General features: G+C 48.2%; 1 protein-coding gene across 3 annotated transcripts in view; it reads right to left on the bottom strand.

Moving 5' to 3' along the window:
* The window catches only part of mrpl10 (mitochondrial ribosomal protein L10), a 29,728-nt gene extending 10,688 nt beyond the window's left edge, over positions 1 to 19,040 (bottom strand). The window contains exons 1-4 of one of the 3 annotated variants that reach the window (XM_070864245.1): positions 17,915 to 18,052; positions 9,485 to 9,654; positions 5,200 to 5,364; positions 3,692 to 3,836 (exon numbers count right to left, since the gene is read on the bottom strand). In XM_070864245.1, the coding sequence (XP_070720346.1) occupies positions 3,692 to 3,836; positions 5,200 to 5,364; positions 9,485 to 9,654; positions 17,915 to 18,014 (580 nt within the window). In that variant the 5' untranslated portion in view covers positions 18,015 to 18,052. Of the gene's footprint in view, positions 1 to 3,691; positions 3,837 to 5,199; positions 5,365 to 9,484; positions 9,655 to 17,914; positions 18,053 to 18,972 lie in introns of those variants that run through there. The other 2 variants (XM_070864246.1, XM_070864244.1) reach the window with 2 other exon arrangements.
* Positions 19,041 to 27,594: the final 8,554 nt, after the last annotated feature.

Genomic DNA, 27,594 nt, shown 5'->3' on the forward strand with positions numbered 1-27,594 from the left:
TTGCTACCAGTGCCACGTGCTAGTCAGAGTAGGAATCGCAGGATAGCTCAGATGAATACATGGCTTGAGGAGTGGTGCAGAAGGGAGGGATTCAAATTCCTGGGACATTGGAACCGGTTCTGGGGAATGTGGGACCAGTACAAACCGGACGGTCTGCACCTGGGCAGGACCAGAACCAATGTCCTCGGGGGAGTGTTTGCTAGCGCTGTTGGGAAGGAGTTAAAACTAATATGGCAGGGGGATGGGAACCTATGCAGGGAGAGAGAGAGAAGTAGAATGGGGACAGAAGCAAAAGATAGAAAGAAGAAAAGTAAAAGTGGAGGGCAGAGAAACCCAAGGCAAAAAGCAAAAAGGGACAAATTACAGCAAAATTCTAAAGGGGCAAAGTGTGTTAAAAAGACAAGCCTGAAGGCTCTGTGCCTCAATGCGAGGAGTATTCGGAATAAGGTGGATGAATTAACTGCGCAGATAGCAGTTAATTGATATGATGTGATTGGCATCACGGAAACATGGCTCCAGGATGACCAAGGCTGGGAACTCAACATCCAGGGGTAATCAACATTTAGGAAGGATAGACAGAAAGGAAAATGAGGTGGGGTGGCATTGCTGGTTAAAGAGGAAATTAATGCAATAGTAAGGAACGACATTAGCCTGGATGATGTGGAATCGGTATGGGTGGAGCTACGGAATACCAAAGGGCAGAAAACGCTAGTGGGAGTTGTGTACAGACCACCAAACAGTAGTTGTGAGATTGGGGACAGCATCAAACAAGAAATTAGGGATGCGTGCAATAAAGGTACAGCAGTTATCATGGGCGCCTTTAATCTACATGTTGATTGGGCTAACCAAACTGGTAGCAATGCGGTGGAGAGGATTTCCTGGAGTGTATTAGGGATGGTTTTTTAGACCAATATGTCGAGGAACCAACTAGAGGGCTGGCCATCCTAGACTGGGTGATGTGTAATGAGAAAGGACTAATTAGCAATCTTGTTGTGTGAGGCCCCTTGGGAAAGAGTGACCATAATATGGTAGAATTCTTTAACAAGATAGAGAGTGACACAGTTAATTCAGAGACTAGGGTTCTGAACTTAGGGAACGGTAACTTCGATGGTATGAGACGTGAATTGGCTAGAATAGATTGGCAAAGGATACTTAAAGGGTTGACGGTGGATAGGCAATGGCAAACATTTAAAGATCACATGGATGAACTTCAACGATTGTACATCCCGGTCTGTGTAAACATACAACGGGGAAGGTGGCTCAACCGTGGCTAACAAGGGAAATAAAGGATAGTGTTAAATCCAAGGAAGAGGCATATAAATTGGCCAGAAAAAGCAGCTAACCTGAGGACTATGAGAATTTTGTAATTCAGCAGAGGAGGACAAAGGGTTTAATTAGGAGGGAGAAAATAGAGTACGAGAGGAAGCTTGCTGGGAACATAAAGACTGACTGCAAAAGCTTCTATAGATATGTGAAAAGAAAAAGATTAGTGAAAACAAACGTAGGTCCCTTGCAGTCAGATTCAGGTGAATTTATAATGGGGAACAAAGAAATGGCGGACCAGTTAAACAAATACTTTGGTTCTGTCTTCACGAAGGAAGACACAAATAACCTTCCGGAAATAGTAGGGGACCGAGGGTCTAGTGAGAAGGAGGAGCTGAAGGAAATCCTTATTAGGCGGGAAATTGTGTTAGGGAAATTGATGGGATTGAAGGCTGATAAATCCCCAGGGCCTGATAGTCTGCATCCCAGAGTACTTAAGGAAGTAGCCCTAGAAATACTGGATGCATTGGTGATCATTTTTCAACAGTCTATCGACTCTGGATAGGTTCCGAAGGATTGGAGGATAGCTAATGTATCACCACTTTTTAAGAAAGGAGGGAAAGAGAAAATGGGTAATTATAGACCGGTTAGCCCGACATCAGTAGTGGGGAAAATGTTGGAATCAATTATTAAAGATGAAATAGCAGCACATTTGGAAAGTGGTGACAGGATCGGCCCAAGTCAGCATGGATTTATGAAAGGGAAATCCTGCTTGACAAATCTTCTAGAATTTTTTGAGGATGTAACTGGTAGAGTGGACAAGGGAGAACCAGTGGATGGGGTGTATTTGGAGTTTCAAAAGGCTTTTGACAAGGTCCCACACAAGAGATTGGTGTGCAAAGTTAAACCACATGGTATTGGGGGTAATGTACTGACGTGGATAGAGAACTGGTTGGCAGACAGGAAGCAGAGAGTGGGATAAACGGGTCCTTGTCAGAATGGCAGGCAGTGACTAGTGGGGTGCCGCAGGGCTCATGGCTGGGACCTCAGCTATTTACACTATACATTAATGATTTGGATGAGGGAATTGAGTGCAATATCTCCAAGTTTGCAGATGACACTAAGCTGGGTGGCAGTGTGAGCTGTGAGCTGTGAGGAGGATGCTAAGAGGCTGCAGGGTGACTTGGACAGGTTAGGTGAGTGGACAAATGTGTGGCAGATGCAGTATAATATGGATAAATGTGAGGTTATCCACTTTGGTGGCAAAAACATGAAGGCAGAATATTATCTGAATGGCGGCAGATTAGGAAAAGGGGAGGTGCAGCGAGACCTGGGTGTCATGGTATAGCAGTCATTGAAAGATGGCATGCAGGTACAGCAGGCGGTGAAGAAGGCAAATGGTATGTTGGCCTTCATAGCTAGGGGATTTGAGTATAGGAGCAGGGAGGTCTTACTGCAGTTGTACAGTACCTTAGTGAGGCCTCACCTGGAATATGGTGTTCAGTTTTGGTCTCCTAATCTGAGGAAGGACGTTCTTGCTATTGAGGGAGTGCAGCGAAGGTTCACCAGACTGATTCCCGGGACGGCAGGACTGACATATGAGGAGAGACTGGATCGACTGGGCCTGTATTCACTGGAGTTTAGAAGGATGAGAGTGGATTTCATAGAAACATATAAAATTCTGACAGGACTGGACAGGTTAGATGAAAGAAGAATGTTCCCGATATTGGGGAAGTCCAGAATCAGGGACATAGTCGTAGGATAAGGGGCAGGCCATTTAGGACTGAGATGAGGAGAAACCTCTTCACTCAGAGAGTTGTTAACCTGTGGAATTCCCTGCCGCAGAGAGTTGTTGATGCCAGTTCATTGGATATATTCAGGGGGGAGTTAGATATGGCCCTTACGGCTAAAGGGATCAAGGGGTATGGAGAGAAAGCAGGAAAGGGGTACTGACGGAATGATCAGCCATGATCTTATTGAATGGTGGTGCAGGCTCGAAGGTCCGAATGGCCTACTCCTGCACCTATTTTCTATGTTTTTATGTTAATTGCCATTTACCGTGTGTGACTAGAGAGTAAAAACATGACAAACAGTGGTGGTCAATGATAAAGAATATGAATAAAAGAACTGAAACCTTCTACAATTAAATACGTTTTTGGTGGGATGCACTAAGCTACGAGGTAATCGGAGTTCCACAACTATTCGGGTTACAACGCAAGAATGACATTTGAGCTTCTTGAATACAAGATCATCTTCAGTCTAGTGATAAAACACAATTGCTAGACTAAAGCTCAAGGCTCTGTAAGAGAGAAGATGCAAGTTAATGGTGGAAGGTGTGAAATTAAGCCACAATTGAACATTGCAAATAACAAAGGCAGGAGGTTCCAATTTGAAGCCAGCTGTGCCATTGCTCAAAAGCAGCTCTTACCCAGTAAACTGATCTGAGTTGTGCTGCGCACTGCCTGCAGCAACTCCTTCGCTTTGGGCTCCTTACACACAATAATGATATTGTGACCAATAAACAAGGGCAGCAGATTCTTGTATTTAGTGTCTGCTAGATACGAACGCAGAATCTGGGACAGAGAAGGTTAGTGATATTACAAAATGTAAACTTGAAATACACTATCAATGAGTCTCGCATTTGTATAGTGCCCTACAACATTAAAATATCACATATTGACGTGACTTAAACCGCCAATATCTACAAACAGCAATGAGATACATGGCCAGTTTTACAGTCCTTATTGTCAACCTGGCCTCAGTGGTAACATTCGCCTCTAAATCAGAAGGTTATGGGTTCAAGTCCCACTCGTGGGACACGAGCACATAATCTGAGCCAGCACGTCCGTGCGGCAGTACTGGAGGTGGCACCTTTCGAATAAGACGTCTGCTCTTTCAGGAGGATGTAAAAAAATCCCATGGCACTATTTGAAGTGCAGAGTGTCCTGACCAACATTTATTCCGCAATCACAGATTATCTGGTCATTTATCCCAATACTGTTTGTGGGGAGCTTGCTGTGTACAAATTAACAATCGAGTTTCCTACAAACTGGCCCCACTTCAAACGCACACTCAGACTTCAGAAAACCAAAGCTGCAAGTAAGTCCTGATCAGCACCATACAGAATATAGGTCTTCCCTCATCATCTCCATTTAAATTTTATATCTAATATTACAGAAGGGAATTGAAATTATCTAATATATTAAAATTTGTGCATCTGCAAGAACTTCTTGTAAAATTGTCCCATAATAAATTCCTACGCTCACGTGCAAACTTGTCCGGCTGTAATAACACCTTTCCAGTGGGAGGACTGCAGCGCCACCATTGATTAGCGGGGGCAAGTTTACATAGATAATTTCCATTGTAAATGTGGACACAGAAATTTGTAATGACAGAATGCATCACTTTGAAATGGGTACTGGATCACATCTGTGCACCCTGGATCGATTATTCCCAAGCCTCTAACTCGAAAACTACACTTGGTCTCGGCTCCCCACTGGAGATCGATCAGTAGATTTTTAATGCTTAAACTTTGAATTGGAACTAATTTTCTTTCTGGCTTGTCATCTGCCCACATCTTCTCAAGGATCCAGTGCCACAGACATTGGCAACTGTGCTCTTTATCTCATCCAAATACTATTCTTCACACCAGCTCAGACGGGATTAGACTCAAGTCGTCACCCATCTACACACGTGCGATTTTCACACGCTCACACGCTGAACATCCACGAGGCGAGATAATGGGAGAGCTACTGATACTTGTGGAACCTCCAGGAAGAGTTATGCCTTTTGGAGAAGAGGGAGAAAATAGGAGTAGGAGGAATCTCTGGGAGTAAAAATAGAGTAGTTATGAAACGCACTGCTAACCAGGCTGGGGTAATTCCATGAATGCCGTCAGTCCTAGAATGATACACAGGATGCAAAATTAACACAAACCTGATTAGGGAAGAATTTCAGGCGAATGTCGTGTTTCAGTAATCGATGTCGAAGAAGCCTCAGCTCCTCAGATGTGATGGAGTTGTTCTGGAAAACTGCAACCATTTTATTCTCTTTGAATGTCTTTTCCACGTCACGCTGTAGAAGCTTTTCTAAGATAGTTGGCTAATGAAGAGATTTATACAAACATTTATACATTGCGCCTCATCGACTAATAGAAAACAGTGAAATGCTGTTATATGTACAGAAGGGGCCAATGCTCTTAACAACCAGCAGTAGGTTGGATTTTAGAATCATAGAATGATTCGGCCCATCGAGCCTGTACCGACTCTTTGAAAGAGCGATCCAATTAGTCCCACTCTCCTGCTCTTTCCCCATGGCCCTGCTATTTTTTCCTTTTTAAGTATTTATCCAATTCTCTTTTGAAAGTTACGACTGAATCTGCACCCACCAATCCTTCAGGCAGTGGATTCCAGATCAAGCAGTTACTAACCACCTCTCCTGAAGGTGCAAACTGTTGCCAAGGTACAGCTCCACGAGTACTGACTGGCCATTTGTACCTCCCCAGGGAGCAAGTGTTGGCAGACTATTCGACCTTGAGGAGCATCACAGCCAAACTCTAATAGGGATCTGAAATGGGAACCCTGGTTGACCTTTCCCCTCGCTGTGCCAAGGGCACTGAGGCCAACTGCTGTACTCCAACCGCCGAAACCAGCGAACTCAACTTCCACCCGAGATTGAACATGGAATCTTCCTGGTCCCTATGGCTCAGTGCCACACTGGACAGACAATTTATCAACTGCATCCATAAATTGGAATTTTATCAGGTTTTCATTGACACCGAATTGACTGTAATCTGATTACTGTTGTAGTTGTACGGGGCTCAATTTTCTCCAACCCCTTTTTTTCGGTGCACTCACCTGAGATGTGCCGACTTGGTGCGCTGAAAACGGCGCCGATAAATCGTGCCCCCATCCTGGCCGCTCTGCTGTGTGTCCTGTGGCTTGGCACAGCCTGCCCAGTCAATTGGGGGGCAGAGCTAAGGCCCTGCGCCAGAAACTCTGCCGGCAGCTCTCCGCATACGCATTGGTGTCGGGTCCGATCTGCGCGCATGCTCAGTAGCACCGAAACTTGGCACTCGGCCATGTTTTTAAGGTCATCTCGCTCCCCCCGCCCCCCCCAACCGATGCCGCGTTTGGTCGCTCTGCTTCCGCAACCCCCGTTCATTTGCAGCTGCCCCTAGACTGGACTCCCGGTGCGTGTCTTGCCACCCCCATCCCAGGCTTCACGCACAGGCCGGCCCGCTGCCTTCCCAGGCCGACTTTAAAGATTAAGGTAGGATTTACTTGATTTCTATTAGTATTTTAATTGTTTGAGCTTTTCCTTGCAATGTTTGGTGCTTGGTTGTTTAGTTTCAGGTCCTCTCCAGTTCCCTGCCCACTCCTATCCCAGGCCGAATGTCCGCCGATGTACTAACGTGCGGCGCTTTCTTAACTGCCCGCAAGGTTTTTCAGAGCTGGCCACATACACGGACCTAAGTCGATTTGGAGTAACTTTTAGCTGGCCAAAGGGGCATAAGTGGCTGGGGACGTCCCCTTTTGAAAAATAAAACTCAACTAAACAAAATCGTACCTACCGGAGTTATTCTGAAACAAGTTGATTGGGGAAAGTGCCGTTTTTTTTAAACTTATGCCAGAAAAACCAACTTACTCCAAAAAAATTGGAGCAAGTCATGGCCAATTTTGAGCCCACAGTACTTACATTTTGCTACTTGAGGTTGCTACCACATTTATGTGGTTCACAAGCGACCTCTGGTGGTGCAAATCAAGTGCAAATCTGGTGGTGTGGCCTCAATTTGTTTCTTTTTCCAGTTCCAAATGAATACATTCCCAAAAAGTTTTTTTTGGAAGGAAGCATTATTTTTTTTCAGTTCTAATGAAAAGCATCGATGACAAGGAAACTCAGATTCCCCAAATGCAAAGTCTAATAAGTTAACAGTTTTACGCATCTTTCCATCGAATATGCAAAACATGGCTTGTTCCACTCAGTCCTACTCAGGCCCACTCACGAATCTATTACATTGGCGCTTGTGTTTCTGCTGCTTTAAATTCATTGACAATACCTTCCACTTCTACCATCGCTAGCGGTTTGCATGTTCTCAAGACATCCCATTTTACACCCACCTGAAGGGGCAGACGGGGCCCCGGTTTAACGGCTCATCCGAAGGCCAGCGGGGAAATCCAGCCCCGCTGGAAACCTAGCGCACTTACTGTGTTCAAAGTGTTTTTACCGCTGTGTCGGATGAGGTCTTCTCTTTCGCGAAATTCAACTCTTGGTCCTTTTTTTTAAAGGAAGTCTGTCATAATGGGGGCGGAAATGCGGCGGTAAGTGCTGGTGCTGGGCAGAAGGAGGCGGGACGGATTCTGCTGTCACTCACCAGCGGAGCGGTGGTGCGTCATCACGTCTCTCCCCTGCTTTAAAAGGGGAGAGAATGGGCGATTACTTAGGATCGGCCACTGGGCCACCAGGGAGGGTTTCGGCCGGGCCAGTGGCCTGGCACCCAAGAGGGGGTGCCAGGCTGCCTGTTGGTGGTCCGGCCGAACCAGGGGACACAATAGTCCGGCCGACATGGAAGTCAGCGGTCAAAAAAAATAAAATGGCGGAGGCAGAATTGGGCCCTTGCTTTTACTGACCACCGCACCACCAGGGCTGACAGAGGGAATGAAAGGCGCACCTACAGAGAAAGCTGTCGGGGGCACCACTCGACGGGCATAAGATTTTTCGGGCTGAATTTCAGGGGAGGTGGGGGGGTTCCGGCAGCGCACGCATTGATGACACATGTACGACCGCTTGGCAGCGGCAGAGCAGAAGTGGTGACCGCCAGAAAAACACCACTGCTGAATTTGGCTGGCGACGGCCATTCGACCAGAAATTGGCGGCCATTCGATTCTGCCGACTGGCCGCCACAATCCGGCGGTAACAGGCTTTATTAGGGAGCTGAATTTCGGCCCCAGCATCTCCGACAGTGCAGCACTCCCTCAGCACGGTACTGAAGTATCAGCCTGGATTATCTGCCGAAATGGAATAGGGCTTGAAGCCGCAACTGTCGGACTCAGCCAAGGCTGACACCATAGTAGCCGTGCTAATGTGCACCCCTACATTTTGTAGTGGTGGGGGTTATGCAAATGATGTGTTATTCGCAAAGATTTATGGTACCCCCTCTAAATTCAATGTTATGAGCAGACATGTTAATATATGGACCCCAATAGTTGCTATGTTACTGGGTCTATGGAATGGTCATCTGTGGGATCCAGTGAGTCAGTGCTGAAACTTAGCTTGCAAATACATTAGATTAATATCTAGAAGTTTTCACTTAATTATAGTTGGGGTCAGTGTGAAATGTCATCATTTTATATATGTTTGGAAGTGTGCTTGTGATTGGTCACCTCACTAGGTTGTCTACAGCATACAAAAGGCTGAATGACCTTTCCTTAAACTGTCTTTTCTTAATTCTTTAAAGCTAATAAAAAATGGATTCTGTATGAATGAGAGTCCCATAAGAAAGCAAGCAACAGTAAAGCTCTCGTCCCACCCTTGCCTCCTATATGTCGATCCTTTTGCTACCAGTGATCACTGCAAGTGGCCGCTTCGCCCTATCAACTGAGAGTCTCTCAGGTGGACATAAAAGATCCCATGACACTATAAGAAGAGCAGGGGAGTTATCCCCAATGTCCTGTCCAATATTTATCCCCTCAATCAACATAACAAAAACAGATTATATCTGATCATTATCACATTGCTGTTTGTGGGAGCTTGCTGTGCACAAATTGGCTGCTGCATTTCCCACATTACAACAGTGACTACACTCCAAAAGTATTTCATTGGCTGTAAAGCGCTTTGAGACGTCCAGCAGTCGTGAAGGGCGCTATATAAATACAAATCTATCTTTCTTTCTTTCTAATGGCACAGAAGATCTAGCAATAACAGTCCTGCTTTCTCGGTATGCAAGGATCGAGTGCAGTGGTGAGCAGACTTGCACACGCCTTTGGCAGGTCCCTGCCTAGAAAGTCCACATCAAATGTGGCTCACCATCACCTTCTCAAGGACAATTAGGGATGGGCAATAAATGCTGGCTATGTCAGTGACGCCCACATCCCATTAAAAAAGATAAATATTCACCCCATTAAATAAACACAGTCTAAATCAGGCCATCTGCCCATGTTAGACATGCAGGTGGGAAGAAATGCTATTTAAAAACAAAGCCACGTTCATTAAATGCCTTCACCTCTTGGATCGCCTGCACCCTCGGTTTGATGCATCTTTCTGGAATGGCAGGCTTTGGAGGGATGTACTCGGTGACCGCCAGCAGCTTCTGACGCAGGATGTGCATGGGTTTGCGATGACGAGTAACGGCCTTGGATCCATGGCGCACAATCTGTTGGGGTGGAAACCACCCTTCAAAAAAAAAACACTTAGGTTTAGTGAACTCCTCAGGGCCTTTACAAGCTAAGCATTTGCAATTCAAGTATTTAAAAAAGGTACTCTTCGAGCAGTTCACTGCAGCTTGAGATGCTAACCTCAGTCATCCAGTATTAGGGCGACCAAGAGCTTCCTCTCAGGGAGCAAAGGAGAACTTGGGGAGAAGTCATTTCTTGGGCCCCTCCTGGGAACCTATTTCTGAACAGTATTTTCACAGGCCTGCGAATGAGCAACTGACCATGCTCTTGGCCACAGAACATGGTGGCATGGAGAGATCAGGAAAGGGAGACAACATCTCTTCTTTCAGCAATATTTTAAGTTTTGACTTAGATCATCTCCAAAAGGCTAAGGTGGCAAAGGCACATAATGGCCAAAGTCTACTTTATTTCCTTTTGAAAAACTTTGAATTAAGACATTTAGCTTGAAAACAAAAAGTGTGCAGGATCCTATGCTCAAAGAAATCTTTCCTCAAACTCCTTCCTAACTGCACCAATTCACGCAGTTGCATGGGCACCAGCTACACTTTCTGTACCACACATAAGTGGCCATTCTTTGAGAGCTGAGTCAGACTGGCAAAAGATGGGAAATGGTGTCCCACGAGAATTGGTGCTGGGATCACTGTTCACCAGTTACATCGTCGATTTGGACAGGGGAATCAAAAATACAATTTCAAGATTTGCTGATGAATCCAATAGAGAATTCGGGAGAAATTTCTTTGCCCAGAGAATGGTTAGAATGTTGAACTCGCTTCCACGAGGAGTAGTTAAGGCGAATAGCATAGATACATTTAAGGGGAAGCTGGATAAACCCATGAGGGAGAAAGGAATAGAAGGTTATGTTAGGGTGAAATTAAGTTGGGTGGGAGGAGGCTCGTGTGGCATAGACCAGTTGGGCCGAATGGCCTGTTTCTGTGCTGTACATTCTGTGTAAATACTAGGCTGTCGGGAGATTCTTGAAGACAGGAAAAGAAGTGGCAAGGTGAAGAGATCTTGGGAGAGAATGCCAGAGGGCAGTGTCTTTTGAGAATATAACGGAAGCTCCCCAACGACTCATTGAGTACAGGCCCCGTGTGGTGTGGTGCTGAGGTGTACAGAACAGGAGGCCCCACATTCAATCCGTGGTGTTTGCTGGAGTGAAGTTGGTGCTAACCAGCAAGGGTTTTCATTAGTGATCACTACAGAAGTTCTGATGCTCCGTGTGCTCGAGTAGACCAAGATGTCCCAGCCCTTGTGGGTCACAGAGGTGCAAACCTTGTCGACCAGAGACTATATGCACAAACTGTTAAATCCATGTTCTCATGAATCTCTGTATCTCAAGTTGCTGATGCTATTGGATCTTGCTGTTCTGATTCAGGATTTGGGGCAACAGTCTTAAAAACAGAAACCTTCAGGTCCACACCAAGTAAGCAGTCTAGCGCAGATGGGACTGAGTTCCTGAAGCTTCGAGAGCCAGGAGGTTGCAGGTTGGACATCACTGGATGAGACAACTCGAGGTCCAGGATCCTGGGTGGGAGCAGCTGCTGGCGAGACATCCAAGGGACCCCAGCATCTGTGGAACCATCATCCCCGTGAGCAAGATCCTACAAAGCCCCTAGGAGGACAGGCGCACCAACATCAGTGTCCTCGCCCAGGCTAACATCCCCAGCATTGAAGCACTGACCACACTTGATCAACTTCGCTGGGCAGGCCACATGGTTCGCACGCCAGACACGAGACTCCCTAAGCAATTGCTCTATGCGGAGCTCCTTCACGACAAACGAGCCAAAGGTGGGCAGAGGAAACGTTACAAGGACACCCTCAAAGCCTTCCTGGTAAAGTGTGGCATCCCCACTGACACCTGAGAGTCCCTGGCCGAATACCGCCCTAGGTGCAGAAAGTGTATCTGGGAGGGTGCTGAGTTCTTTGAATCTCAACGCCGAGAGCGTGAAGAGGTCAAGCACAGGCAGCGGAAGGAGCGCGCGGCAAACCAGTCCCACCCACTCCTTCCCTCGGTGAATGTCTGCCCCACCCGTGACAGGGTCTGTGGCTCTCGTATTGGATTCAGCCACCAAAGAACTCACTTCAGGAGTGGAAGCAAGTCTTCCTCGATTCCGAGGGACTGCCTCTGATGATGATGGGGAGCATCTGCTTCAAAGGTTAAGAGGCGACTTTTTGGAGGTTTGCAAAATCATGAGTGGTTTTGATCGAGTCGATAGAGAAAACCTATTCCCGCTGGCAATAACCAGAGGTCACAGATTTAAAATCATTGGTAAAAGATCTGGAAAGGAGCTGAGGAGAATTTTATTTCACTGAGTTTGCTGGGATCTGGAAAGCTCTACCTGAAAAGCTGATTCCATAAATAGTTTTGAAAGGGAGTTGAACAGGAACTTGAGGATGAAGAACTTACAGGGTGTTGGACAAAAGGCGGGAGTGTGGGATGAAGCACAACTACTCTTTCGAAGAGCCAGCACCGACACGCCGGGCCAAATAGCCGCCTCCTGTGCTGTAAGATTCTACGAAAAGGAAAGAATGAGGGGTTATGAAACCAAACGGATGGGGCAGAACTCTGATGCCTCATTTATAGGGCACAGGTTCACCCACGGGAATTCCCCAGGCACACAGCTCAACCAGACTGATTCCCGGGATGGCGGGACTGACATATCAAGAAAGACTGGATCAACTGGGCTTGTATTCACTGGAGTTCAGAAGAATGAGAGGGGACCTCATAGAAACGTTTAAAATTCTGACGGGTTTAGACAGGTGAGATGCAGGAAGAATGTTCCCAATGTTGGGGAAGTCCAGAACCAGGGGTCACAGTCTAAGGATAAGGGGTAAGCCATTTAGGACCGAGATGAGGAGAAACTTCTTCACCCAGAGAGTGGTGAACCTGTGGAATTCTCTACCACAGAAAGTTGTTGAGGCCAATTCGCTAAATATATTCAAAAAGGAGTTAGATGTAGTCCTTACTACTAGGGGGATCAAGGGGTATGGGGAGAAAGCAGGAATGGGGTACTGAAGTTGCATGTTCAGCCATGAACTCATTGAATGGCGGTGCAGGCTCGAAGGGCCGAATGGCCTACTCCTGCACCTATTTTCTATGTTTCTATGTAATACAATTCGGCAGGCTATTTGACTTCAATGTGCATCACAGCTAAATGTGACCAGTTCTCGCCCAGTGTCCACAAATGCGCCTGACAGCTGGAGTCATTGAATAGCAATCCAAAGCGGGAACCCACTCTATTTTAACTCCTTCCCCCAAGGACAATGAAGACAATGTTGTTACCACCAGCACAGTCCTGGCTGAGATTCGCTAATTTAGCAAAGACCAGAGATCAACACGGGACATTCCTCTTCTCGATGGCTGAGCACCACAACAGGTGGTAGTTTTGAAATTCAAATTGTGTCACAATTGACACGCCAACCTTTATGCAGAGAGTGGTTAGAAGGTGGAACTCACTACAAGTAGTAGTTAAGGCAAATAGCAAAGATGCATTTAAGGGGAAACTAAACACGAGAGAGAATTTAAAAAAAAATTGTTCCTGGGATGCGAGTGTTGCTGGCAAGGCCAGCATTTATTGCCCATCCCTGACTGCCCTTCATAAGGTGGTGGTGAGCCACCTTCTTGAACCGCTGCAGTCCGTGCAGTGAAGGTGCTCCCACAGTGCTGTTAGGGAGGGAGCTCCAGGATTTTGACCCAGCAATGAAGAAATGGCGATATATTTCCAAGTCAGCATGGTGTGTAACTTGGAGGGGAACTTGCAGGTGGTGGTGTTCCCATGCGCCTTGTCCTACTAGGTGGTAGAGGTTGCAGGTTTGGGAGGTGCTGCCGAAGAAGCCTTGGCGAGTTGCTGCAGTGCATCTTGTAGATGGTACACACTGCAGCCACGGTGCGCCGGTGGTGGAGGGAGTGAATGTTTAGGGTGGTGGATGGGGTGTCAATCAAACGGGTTTCTTTGTCCTGGATGGTGCTGAGTTTTTTTTTTGAGTGTTGTTGAAGCTGCACTCATCCAAGCAAGTGGAGAGTATTCCATCACACTCCTGACTTGTGTGATGGGGAGTCAGGAGGTAATACCCAGCCTCTGACCTGCTCTTGTTGCTACAGTATTTATGTGGTTGGTCCAGTTAAGTTTCTGTCCAGGTCTTGCTGCATGCACGCATGGATTGTTTCATTATCTGAGGAGTTGCAAATGGAACTGAACACTGCAGTCATCAGCGAACATTCCCACCTCTGACCTTACAATGGAGGGAAGGTCATTGATGAAGCAATTAAAGATGGTTGGGCCTAGGACACTGTCCTGAGCAACTCTTGCAGCGATATCCTGGGGCCGAGATGATTGGCCTCCAACAATCACAACCATCTTCCTTTGTGCTAGGTATGACTCCAGCCAGTGGAGAGTTTTCCCCCCCCCCGATTCCCATTGACTTCAATTTTACTAGGCCTTCTTGATGCCACACTCGGTCAACTGCTGCCTTGATGTCAGGGGCAGTCACTCACACTTCACCTCTGGAATTCAGCTCTTTTGTTCATGTTTGGACCGAGACTGTAATGAGATCTGGAGCTGAGTGGTCCTGGGGAACCCATAATGAATAGAAGGCCACGCTGATAGGGTTAGATGAAGGGGTGGGAGGAGGCTCCTGTGGAGCATAAACTCTGGGATGGACCCACTGGGCTGAATGGCCTGTTTCTGTGCTGTACATTTTATGTAATCTTACTAGTGTTTAGCAGGGAGTGAACATAGAAAATAGGTGCAGGAGTAGGCCATCCGGCCCTTCGAGCCTGCACCACCATTCAATATGATCATTGCTGATCATTCCTTCAGTACCCCTTTCCTGCTTTCTCTCCATACCCCTTGATCCCTTTAGCCGTAAGGGGCATATCTAACTCCCTCTTGAATATATCCAATGAACTGGCATCAACAACTCTCTGCGGCAGGGAATTCCACAGGTTAACAACTCTCTGAGTGAAGAAGTTTCTCCTCATCTCAGTCCTAAATGGCTTACCCCTTATCCTAAGACTGTGTCCCCTGGTCCAGGACTTCCCCAACATCGGGAACATTCTTCCTGCCTCTAACCTGTCCAATCCCGTCAGAATTTTATATGTTTCTATGAGATCCCCTCTCAACCTTCTAAATTCCAGTGAATAAATGCCCAGTCGATCCAGTCTCTCCTCATATGTCAGTCCTGCCTTCCCAGGAATCAGTCTGGTGAACCTTCACTGCACTCCCTCAATAGCAAGAACGTCCTTCCTCAGATTAGGAGGCCAAAACTGAACACAATATTCCAGGCAGGGCCTCACCAAGGCCCTGTACAACTGCAGCAAGACTTCCCTGCTCCTGTACTCAAATCCCCTTGCTATGAAGGCCAACATACCATTTGCCTTCTTCACCGCCTGCTGTACCTACATGCCAACCTTCGATGACTGATGAATCATGACACCCAGGTCTCGTTGCACCTCCCCTTTTCCTAATCTGCCTTCAATCCCATCATTTACCTAACACAATTTCCCACCTAATAAGGATATCCTTCAGTTCCTCCTTCTCACTAGACCTTCGGACCCCTTGTACATTGGGAAGGTTATATGTGTCTTCCTTTGAAGACGGAACCAAAGTACTTGTTCAATTGGTCTGCCATTTCTTTGTTCCCCATTATAAATTCACCCAAATCCGACTGCAAGGGACCAATGTTTGTCTTCACTAATCTTTTTCTCTTGACTTATCCATAGAAGCTTTTGCAGTCATTTTTTATGTTTCCGGCAAGCTTCCTCTCGTACTCTATTTTCCCCCTCTTAATTAAACCCTTTGTCCTCCTCTGCTGTATTCTAAATTTCTCCCAGTCCTCCGGCTTGCTACTTTTTCTGGCTAATTTGTATGCCTCTTCCTTGGATTTAACACTATCCTTAATTTCCCTTGTTAGCCACGGTTGAGCCACCTTCCCCGTTTTATTTTTACTCCAGACAGGGATGTACAATTGTTGACGTTCGTCCATGTAATCTTTAAATTTTTGCCATTGCTTATCCACCGTCAACCCTTTACGTATCATTTGCCAGTCTAATCTCACCAATTCGCACCTCATACCATCAAAGTTACCTTTCCTTAAGTCCAGGACCCTAGTTTTTGAATTAACTTTGTCACTCTCCATCTTAATAAAGAATTCTACCAGATTATGGTCACTCTTCCCCAAGGGGCCTCGCACAACGAGATTGCTAATTAGTTCCTTCTCATTACACATCACCCAGTCTAGGATGGCCAGCTCTCTGGTTGGCTCTTCGACATATTGGTCTAGAAATCCATCCCTAAAACACTCCAGGAAATCCTCCTCCACCGCATTGCTACCAGTTAGGTTAGCCCAATCAATATGTAGATTAAAGTCGCCCATGATTACTGCTGTACCTTTATTGCACACATCCCTTATTTCTTGTTTGATGCTGTCCCCAACCTCACTACTACTATTTGGTGGCCTGTACACAACTCCCACGAGCGTTTTCTGCCCTTTGGTATTCTGCAGCTCCACCCATACCGATTCCACATCATCCAGGCTAATGTCCTTCCTTACTATTGCATTAATTTCCTCTTTAACCAGCAACGCCACCCCGTCTCCTTTTCCTTTCGGTCTATCCTTCCTAAATGCTGAATCGCCTTGGATGTTGAGTTCCCAGCCTTGGTCCCCCTGGAGCGATGTCTCCGTGATGCCAATCACATCATATCCGTTAACTGCTATCTGCGAAGTTAATTCGTCCACCTTATTTCCTCCAATAGTCAGACCTTTTACTTGCAACTCCAATCTGAAATCCTTTATTTAATTTCCAAAATCAATACTTGATTCATGGAAATCAGGTGCTGCAGTTTTCAGTTAAAGTTCAGTCTGTGATCAATTGTAGAACAGCAGCATCATCATCCCTTGGAGACAGAGTTTGGACCCAGTGCTTCACACTGCTTCATTAAATGTTGACAGGCTTCTGATTTACTTTTAAATGTCATATTCCACTTGCTCAAAATGTCGCCATTTTAGATTTCAGAGATCATATTTGGGCTTTTTGAATGGGTTTCACTTGTCTTGAATTCATGAAAGTACCGGACTGCATTCAGCAGCTCGGCAATCTCGTCATCCCCTCTCTCATTTTCTTTCCTCCTATTAGTGGGACAATAAGGATCATCCTTCATGTTATTATTTAGGATGTCACCTGAGACCCTACTGAGTTAATACAACATTCTGCTCCTCACTGCATCAAATGAAAACTGTTTGGAAAAGCCCTGGAAACAAACGGCTGCTGCATGAATGAATTAAGTCTGGCTGAACGGCTTTCCCTATTCATCTTGCTCACTACTTTTCTTAATAGCAACTGGAAGATTTCAAAATACACAAAATCTAAAAAAGAAAAAAAAAAGAAATGTTTTGATCTGGACACTTCGGGGCAGCTCTACAAAGAGGCTGACCCCAAAACATGAACCCGCCTTTTCTTTTTCAGATGCTTCACATTTCCATTCAGTTTTTAATTTCAGATTTCGAACCGTTTTTCTTCCAAATGTCCTCAGGTTAGTACCTTGTTTCAGGATCATTTTCTGACCACTCACTTCACAGTGCGCACAAGGCCAGAGACACAGGGAGCACCACGGGCCAGGGGATCAGAAACATAAAAAATAGTAGGCGGCCATTCGGCCTTTCGAGTCTGCAACGCCATTCAATATGATCTTATCTGATCCTCTATCTCAACATTATATTCCCACTTTTTCCCCATACCCCTTGATGCCTTTTGTGCCTAGAAATCTATCTATCTGCTTCTTAAATATATTCAGTGACTTGGCCTCCACAGCCTTCTGTGGTAGAGAATTCACAGGTTCACCACCCTCTGAGTGAAAAAAATTCTCCTCATCTCAATCCTAAATTTCCTACCCCATATCCTGAGACTGTGACCCCTTGTTCTAGATTTCCTATCCAGGGGAAACATCCTCCCCGCATCCAGTCTGTCCAACCCCATCAGTATTTTATACGTTTCAAAGAGATCCCCTCTCATTCTTCTAAACTCGTTAATACAGGCCTAGTCGACCCAATCTCTCCTCGTACGACAGTCCTGCCATCCCAGGAATCAGTCTGGTGAACCTTCGCTGCAACTCCCTTTATGTCAAGTATATCTCTTCTTAGGTAAGGAGACCAAAACTGCACACAATACTCCAGGTGTGGTCTCACCAAGGCCCTGTATAACTGTAGTAAGACATCCTTGCTCCTGTACTCAAATCCTCTTGCAATGAAGGCCAACATACCATTTGCCTTCAAACTGCTTGCTGCACCGGCATGTTTGCTTTCAATGTACAAGGACACCCAGGTCCCTCTGTACATCAACACTTCCCAAGCCATCGCCATTTAAATAATACTTTGTCCTCAGGTTTTTCCTACCAAAGTGGATAACTTCACATTTATCCACGTTATACTGCATCTGCCATGTGACTCAACCTATTTAAATCGCCTTGCAGCGACTTTGCATCGTCCTCACGACTCACAATCCCACCCAGCTTTGTCCCGTCAGCAAACCTGGAAATATTACATTTGGTTCCCTCATCCAAATCATTTACATATATTTCTATATATATCAGAGACCGTAGCCTGGGGGGTCAGGTCAGGGGGCGGAGCCCAGGAGGGGGGGGTCAGGTCAGGGGGCAGAGCCCGGGGGGGGGGTGGGGGGTCAGGTCAGGGGGCGGAGCCCAGGGGGGGTGGGGGTCAGGTCAGGGGGCGGAGCCGAGGAGGGGGGGGTCAGGTCAGGGGGCAGAGCCCGGGGGGGGGGTGGGGGGTCAGGTCAGGGGGCGGAGCCCGGGGGGGTGGGGGGTCAGGTCAGGGGGCGGAGCCCAGGAGGGGGGGTCAGGTCAGGGGGCGGAGCCCAGGGGGGGTGGGGGGTCAGGTCAGGGGGCGGAGCCCAGGAGGGGGGGGTCAGGTCAGGGGGCAGAGCCCGGGGGGGGTGGGGGGTCAGGTCAGGGGGCGGAGCCCAGGGGGGGTGGGGGTCAGGTCAGGGGGCGGAGCCCAGGAGGGGGGTCAGGGGGCGGGGCCCAGGAGGGGGGGGGGGGTCAGGTCAGGGGGCGGAGCCCGGGGGAGTGGGGAGGATCAGGGGTCGCGGTTCCCCCCCGCTGATCCTCCGGGGCAGGGCCGCTCAGTGTCCCCGCGGCGGGGAGGCCTGGGTCCTGGCCGCCCCCCGCCCGCGGGCCCCTGGCCGCTCCGCCCTCCGCTCCCCGCGGGCCCCTCCGCTCCCCGCCCCCCGCCCCCCGCGGGCCCCTGGCCGCTCCGCTCCGCCCCCCCCCGGGCCCCGGGCCTACCCCTTTCACGGTCTCACCTCTACAGCTCAGCGCCCGCCCGCACAGCGCCGCCATCTTCTCACACACCCCACAGCAAGCCGACGGGCCATTCGTCACAAACCAGCTGCCAATCCGAAAGAAGCGCAGAATTGACCAATCCGAACGGTCAGCGCCAATCCTATCGTTAATTGGGTGCGAGGGATGGCCAATCAGAATTAAACGGCATAACAGCCAATCACAAACCCCGTGCCCGCCCCCAGTGCCAAGCTCAAGCGGCCACAGCGCCCCCCACTGGACGGTAGGGAGAGAGGGCTGGGGTTCCCAACTCTCCAGAACTTGCACTGGAGGCAGTTCAGAGAAGGTTCACTCGGTTGATTCCGGAGATGAGGGATTGACTTATGAGGAAAGGTTGAGCAGGTTGAGCCGATACACAATGCAGTTCAGAAAAATGAGAGGTGATCTTATTGAAACTTATAAGATCATGAGGGAGCTCGACAAGGTGGATGCAGAGAGGATATTTCCACTCATAAGTAAAACTAAAACTAGGGGACATAGGCTCAAAATAAGGGGCCGCCCATTTAAACCGAGATGAGGAGGAATTTCTTCTCTCAGAGGGTTGTAAATCTGTGGAATTCTCTGCCCCAGGGAGCTGTGGAGGCTGGGTCATTGAATATATTTAAGGTGGAGATAGACAGATTTTTGAGCGATAAGGGAATAAAGGTGATAGGTCCTTACTACACAGTATAAATGCACATGAGGTCCATGCTTGAGAGAAGGTCAGTCTGTGACCTGTCCTTTATTCCTTAGCACTCAAGTGATGAAGGTGGGTGAAGGTCCAGGTTCAGAGTGTCTCCCACCTAGTGGTCATTGTTCTCACGGTGTACAACTTAGGTCAGATTATACATGAGTTACAATGCTGGAATACATGACATCACCTCCCCCCCCAAAGTCTTATTGGGATCACAGGTTGAGTCTCTCTGGTGGTTTACGCTCTCTTTTAGAGCGCCTGAGTTCGGGCTCCGGTTGTTGGGCGCTGGCCTGAGTGTCTGCTGTTTGCGGTGCCTCAGGCTTGTTTGGACTGCCCACAGTGACTGGGCTCTCCTCCCTTTGGTTCCGATGTTCGGTCACCTGTGGTGGAGTGAACTCTACATCGTGTTCTTCCTCTGCTTCTTCTGTTTGATCCACATGTTTGCGGCAAATTTGTCCATTGGTAAGTTTAAATACCAGAATCCTATTTCCCTCTTTGGGCCCGCAGCGTAGTTGAGGACAAAAACAGGATCATTTACATCAATACATCACGCCCTCGCATTCCTGTCATGGTAGTGATATTGTGACTGGCGCCTGCTCTCGACAATTTCTTTCATTTGGGGTGTATAAGGGATAATCGGGTTTTGAGCGTTCTTTTCATTAGCAGCTCTGCGGGTGGAACCCCTGTGAGCGAGTGTGGTCGGGATCTATAGGCCAACAGGAGGCGTGATAAGCGGGTTTGTAGGGAACCCCCTTGGATTTTGAGTATCCCCTGTTTGATTATCTGCACTGCTCGTTCTGCCTGGCCGTTTGAGGCTGGCTTGAACGGTGCCGTTCTAACATGGTTAATTCCATTGCCTGCCATGAAGTCCTGGAATTCAGTGCTTGTGAAGCACGGGCCATTGTCGCTGACCAAGACGTCCGTTAGACCGTGGGCGGCGAACATTGCCCGTAGACTTTCTACCGTGGCAGAGGATGTGCTTGAATTTAAAATGTCACACTCAATCCATTTGGAGTAGGCGTCTACTACAACCAAAAACATTTTTCCCATGAAAGGACCTGCATAGTCCACTTGGATGCGTAACCAAGGCTTGGCGGGCCATGGCCAGGGGCTAAGGGGGGCTTCCCTGGGTGCATTGCCCAGCTGGGCACACGTGTTGCACCTGTGAACACAAAGTTCCAGATCTGCGTCTATCCCTGGCCACCAAACATGTGACCTGATAATTGCCTTCATCATGACAATGCCCGGGTGCTCATTGTGGAGTTCTCTGATGAACACCTCTCTGCCCATCTGGGGCATGACTACGCGGTTTCCCCACAGTAGGCAATCGGCCTGAATCAAGCGTTCATCCCTGCGCCTGTGAAATGGTTTAAATTTCTCAGGGCATGCCCTGTACGTGGCTGCCCAGTCCCCATTCAGGACACATTTCTTGACTAGAGACAATAGCGGGTCTCTATTTGTCCAGACTTTGATCTGACGGGCTGTCACGGGTGAGCCTTCGCTTCCGAAAGCTTCAACAGCCATGACCATCTCAGCACCATGCTCGGTAGCCCCTTCAGTGGTGGCTAGTAGGAGCCTGCTGAGTGCATCGGTGCAGTTTTCGGTGCCCGGTCTGTGCCGAATTGTGTAGTCATAGGCGGCTAACGTGAGTGCCCACCTCTGTATGCGGGGCGATATGTTTGCATTTATGGCCTTGTTGTCGGCCAAAAGGGACGTTAGGGGTTTGTGATCTGTCTCCAGCTCAAATTTTCTGCCAAACACATACTGGTGCATTTTCTTTACAGCATATACACATGCGAGCGCCTCCTTTTCTACCATCCCGTAACCCCTTTCTGCCTGGGACAGACTCCTGGAGGCATAAGCTACCGGCTGTAACTGACCCTTGACACTGACATGCTGCAACACACACCCGACACCATACGATGACGCATCGCACGTTAACACAAGTTTCTTACATGGGTCATATAGTGTTAACAGATTGTTGGAACATAACAAATTGCGTGCTCTATTAAAAGCCCTTTCCTGGCTGTCCTCCCAGACCCATTCGCGACTTTTGCGTAGGAGCACGTGTAGCGGCTCTAGCAGCGTGCTCAATTTGGGAAGAAAGTTACCAAAATAGTTCAGGAGCCTCAGGAACGAACGCAGCTCCGTCGTGTTACAGGGTCTGGGTACTCTCTGGATCGCTTCCGTCTTGGATTCAGTAGGGCTGATCCCGTCTGCTGCTACCCTCATCCCCAGGAATTCTACCTCTGGAGCTAGGAAGACGCACTTCACCTTTTTCAGTCGCAGCCCTACCCGGTCCAGTCTGCGTAGCACCTCCTCCAGGTTGTGGAGGTGTTCTTCAGTATCGTAACCCGTGATGAGGATGTCGTCCTGAAAAACCACCGTCCCTGGAATCGACTTGAGGAGGCTTTCCATATTTCGTTGGAAGATCGCGGCAGCCGAGCGAATCCCGAACGGACATCTGTTGTACTCAAACAACCCCTTGTGTGTCGTGATGGTGGTCAGCTTCTTCGACTCACTCACCAGCTCCTGGGTCATGTAAGCTGAGGTCAGGTCCAATTTTGAAAAAAGTTTGCCACCGGATAGCGTCGCAAAGAGGTCCTCCGCTCTCGGTAGCGGGTACTGGTCTTGGAGTGACACCCGATTGATGGTGGCCTTGTAATCACCACATATCCTGACCGACCCATCCGCCTTGAGCACCGGCACAATCGGGCTCGCCCAGTCACTGAATTCAACTGGCGAGATGATGCCTTCCCTCAGCAGGCGGTCCAATTCGCATTCTATCTTTTCCCGCATCACGTACGGCATTGCTCTGGCCTTGTGGTGTACTGGCCTGGCATCCGGGTTTATGTGAATCACTACCTTGGCCCCCATGAAAGTGCCGATGCCAGGTTGAAATAATGAGTCAAATTTGTCCAGGACCTGTGAGCATGATACTCGCTCCACAGAGGAAATTGCATTGACATCGCCCCATTTCCAGTTCATGACAGCAAGCCAACTCCTCCCCAATAGTGCGGGACTGTCCCGTGGGACAATCCGGAGTGGCAACCTGTTCTCCGAGTCTTTGTGGGTCACGACTACCGTGGCGCTGCCTAGCACCGGAATGATCTGCTTTGTGTAAGTCCGTAGCTGTGCGTCAATCGGCGATAATTTTGGCCTCCTGGCCTTGGATGCCCATAACTTTTCGAACTGTTTGATACCCATCAGGGACTGGCTGGCCCCCGTGTCTAGCTCCATTGATACTGGGATGCCATTGAGGAGCACTTTCATCATTATCGGTGGCGTCCTGGTGTTTGAACTGTATACGTGCTCCACATGAACTTGCTGAACTTCAGCTTCCAGCGATTTCCCCCAGCGTTCATTTCTGCAATTTCCGCAGGTATTTTGCTCATCTCTGCAAACTCCGGCTGAGTGTGTGCCTCCACGCCTCCAACATGAGCTGTTGTTGGAAACAAAAGGTCCCTTGCCAGTCGATCGTCCCTGACTGCCCCTGTGACTGTCCTTGAAGGCGCCATTAACAGGTGTTGATGGCCCCATTACTGGCCGCATTGTCCCTTGCAATGGCGTGAATCGCTGTTCAGCTTGTCACTGTCTCTGTTGAACTCCCCCTCTGGGTTCGACTACATGTTGGGGCATGCCTGACTGCCCTTGTCTGCCTGGAGAACTGGGTATTGCTTTAACAATGTTGAATCTCTGTCCCAACCATTCCTTAACACAGTACCTCTCGTCTGTTCTGCTAGTGGTCATGCTCGCATGGTTTAAATCCCAGTTTCTCGTCGCCATTGATAGGTCCTTACTATACAGTATAAATGCACACGAGGCCCATGCTTGAGAGAAGGTCAGTCTGTGACCTGTCCTTTATTCCTTCACTCAAGTGATGAAGGTGGGTGGAGCTTCCCCTATTGTACCTGAAGATCCAGGTTCGGAGTGTCTCTCACCTAGTGGTCAGTGTTCTCACAGTGTACAACTTAGGTCAGATTATACATGGGTTACAATGCTGGTTGAATACATGACAAAAGGGTTATGGGGAGCGGGCAGGGAAGTGGAGCTGAGTCCATGATCAGATCAGTCATGATCTTATTGAATGGCAGAGCAGGCTCGAGGGGCCAAATGGCCTACTCCTGCTCCTATTTCTTATGTTCTTATGACTGTCCTGGAGTCTCCAGGACTTCGATTAATCTCCATGACACTGCTCGCAGGAGAGAAAAAAAATCACAGGGTTATTACAAAAATTGTATTATTATAATAATGTTGGAGATGGGGGCAGGGAAAGGCTATATGATTGGCCGGGGGCATTTAAAGGCAGGAAATCATTTGATGAAACTTGCAGGTTGAAATGTGGATTGCGAGTCTACTCAGTGATACTTGATTCTAGCAAAGAGTCAGCACTTTTGGGGTGGAAGAAAAGTGGAATAATTATCAACGAGCAGGGAAATATGCAAAATGATTCATGTATGATTTATGTATGATTGCAAAATGCAACGGCTGAAAAGGGACTACATTTTTTAAATTGTCAGCCTGGCTGAATGATAGCGCTCTACCAAAACAGATATATACCAGTCATTTATCTCATTGCTGTTTGTGGCACGTTGAAATGTGCAGATTGGCTGCTGATTTGTGGGTCCAAGCCCCATTGGGACTTGGGAATACAACTGAAGCTGACACTTCAGTGCAGTACTGAGGGCGTGCTACACTATCGGAGGTGCTGTTTTTCAGATGAGATGTTGAACTCAGACCCCATTTATCTGTTCAGTTGAACACGGAAGATACGATGGTACTTTGAAAAAGAATAGGGGAGTTCTCCGGGGTGTTGTGGCCAACGTTCACCAACAGCACTAAAACAGATCAACTGGTCACTTATCTCAGTGCAGTTTGTGGAACCTTTCTGTGTCGTTGGAGGATGGCTTCAGTCCTGCTGCCATTAAGCTGGAGGAAATGTTGGTATCCAGTGCATAGTGTTGGAGAGTGTGATAACAATCTCTTGGGTGGGGTACCAGAGACCGTCGCACTTACTCCATTAAGGCGGCAATGCCTCCAGGAGAGGAAAACAAAATTGGCAGAGATAATTGAGAAGGAAAAATAAAAATGTTCAGGTGAACTTTGGAGGGTAGACACAAGAGTTCAATGTTACCAAAGAAGCTGGAGAAGTGGGGAGATCAAAAAGAGACCCACTAAAATCACCATTCTTTACCTGTGAACCGAGACAGCATCGTTCCCACTAAACTGCGCAGCTGTCTGGAGGACCCGCACAGGCTGCTTACTGGCTTTTGAATGGGAGATTTTGTGTATGCGTGGCATTTTGAATGAGCTGTGCAGCCTGTTAAAGCGACTTGGCAACCAAAAAAAAAAATTGATAACATTGAACTCTTGTGTCTGTTGCATATGTGTGATGCCTGTAACACTGTTATGCAACATTGAATGTACCCTTACCAACAGATCCATCACAGACCCAATTCACATCCGAACCGGGGTCAAGCTGGGCTGCATCATCGCCCCAACCCTCTTCTCGCTGCCATGCTCCACTCACAGTTGATAAGCTCCTCGCTGAAGTGGAACTAAACTACAGAACCAGTGGGAAGCTGTTCAACCTACACCGCCTCCAGGCCAGGTCCAAGATCACCCCAACCTCTGTCATCGAGCTACAGTACGCGTCAACGCTTGCGTCTGCGCACACAGAGGCTGAACTCCAGGGCATAGTTGATGTATTTACCAAGGCGTATGAAAGCATGGGCCTTACGCTAAACATTAGTAAGACAAAGGTCCTCCACCAGCCTGTCCTCGCCGCACAGCACTGGCCCCACCCCCCCACCCAGACATCAAGATCCACGGTGTGGCCCTGGACAACGTGGACCACTTCCCCTATCTCAGGAGCCTCCTATCAACAAGAGCAGGCATTGACGACGAGATCCAACACCACCTCCAGTGCGCCAGTGCAGCCTTCGGCCGCCTGAGGAAAAGAGTGTTTGAAGACCAGGATCTCAAAACTGTCACCAAGCTCATGGTCTACAGGGCTGTAGTGATACCCGCCCTCCTGTATGGCTCAGAGACGTGGACCATGTACAGTAGACACCTCAAGTCACTGGAGAAATACCACCAACGATATCTCCTGGGAGGACAGACGCACAAACGTTAGCGTCCTCATCCAGGCCAACATCCCCAGCATTGAAGCACTGACCACACTTGATCAGCTCCGCTGGGCAGGCCACATTGTTCGTATGCCAGACACGAGTCTCCCAAAGCAAGCGCTCTACTCAGAACTCGTCCACGGCAAACGAGCCAAAGGTGGGCAGAGGAAACGTTACAAGGACACCCTCAAAGCCTCCCTGATAAAGTGCAACATCCCCACTGACACCTAGGAATCCCTGGCCATAGACCGCCTTAAGTGGAGGAAGTGCATTCGGGAGGGCGCTGAGCTCCTCGAGTATCGTCGCCGAGAGCATGCAGAAATCAAGCGCAGGCAGCGGAAGGAGCGTGCGGCAAACCAGGCTCCCTGCTCACCCTTTCCCTCAACGACTATCTGTCCCACCTGTGACAGAGACTGTGGTTCTCGTATTGGACTGTACAGCCACCTAAGAACTCCTGCTAAGAGTAGAAGCAAGTCTTCCTCGATTCTGAGTGACTGCCTATGATGATGACACTGTACACACCTTACCTGTACACCAGAGGTGCTGCTGTTGGAGACCTAACGGTTACCTGCACACTGCAGGAGCTGCAAATAAAGGACTACAGGTCTACACAGTTTTAGTATCATACCCTACCTCGTGGAGTCATTTACTAAAGGTATCTACATACGCTACAGTGTCTACCCTCCAAATTTCACCTGAACATTGCTAGACACTGAGTAAAGCATCACAGCTGAACCTCCCCTCACCTGTTGTCTACATGTGCACTTCCCAGCAAGTGTCCATGAGCTACATTGGAGTGGGTCCCTTGCTGATTGTTCCATCCCCTCGGCTAGAGCTCTTACGGCCCCATCAATGTCCCGGGTGAGCGGCTGTCTCAGCACAGACCAGATCGCCATCCTGAGAGCTGTTTGGTTGAATGGCTCAGTTCTACACCAGGCAAGACCATTAACCACTAAGCCACTGAGAGATCAGACAAGACAAGACAAGGTGCTGGTAAACGTTTGAACTAAGAAATTAGAGGTTTTGATTTTTTTCCCCATTCTCTTACTTGCCTCAGTTGGCCTGTACGGGGTGCTGTTGCCTGAAAAATGTTGCAGTCAGTAGCAGATCGCATCAGCCCTGCTAGAGTTTGAGAAAACACGGAACGAGAAAAGGCCAGTGAGCTCATCAAACCCACTCCTTCCACAGGCCATGATCACAAGATAATTAGGTATGAGGGAGTCCCTCCAGCTCATCCATCCAGAATGACCCTAAAGTCTGGCATAACCACGATAGGCTGAATGGCCTCCTTCTGTGCGGTATCATTCTATTATTTTATGAAAGTCCACTCATTGCAGTATCCAATCAGTTCTAAATGAATCCTAGATTTTTGCTTCCATAATTCTCCATCCAGGAGTCCATTCCATGTGTTATCAGTCTTTGTGCAAAGATCTCCTGATATCAGTTCTGAATCATAGAATGGTTACAGCACAGAAGGAGGCCATTTGGCCCGTCGAGCCTGTGCCGGCTCTCTGCAAGAGCACCTCAGCTAGTCCCACTTCCCCACCCTTTCCCCGTAGCCCTGCAAATGTTTTTCTTTCAGGTAATTATCCAACTCCCTTTTGAAAGCAGTGATTGAGTCTGCCTCTGCCACCCTTTCAGGCCGTGCATTCCAGATCCTAACCTCTCGCTGTGTAAAAACGTTTTTTCTTCTGTCACCTTTAGTTCTTTTGCCGATCACCTTAAATCTGTGTCCTCTGATTCTCAACCCTTCTGCCAATGGGAACAGTTTCTCTCTACTTTGT

This window comes from Pristiophorus japonicus, chromosome 21 (genome assembly GCF_044704955.1).
Source record: "Pristiophorus japonicus isolate sPriJap1 chromosome 21, sPriJap1.hap1, whole genome shotgun sequence".
In the NCBI taxonomy this organism is placed as follows: Eukaryota; Metazoa; Chordata; class Chondrichthyes; family Pristiophoridae; genus Pristiophorus; species Pristiophorus japonicus.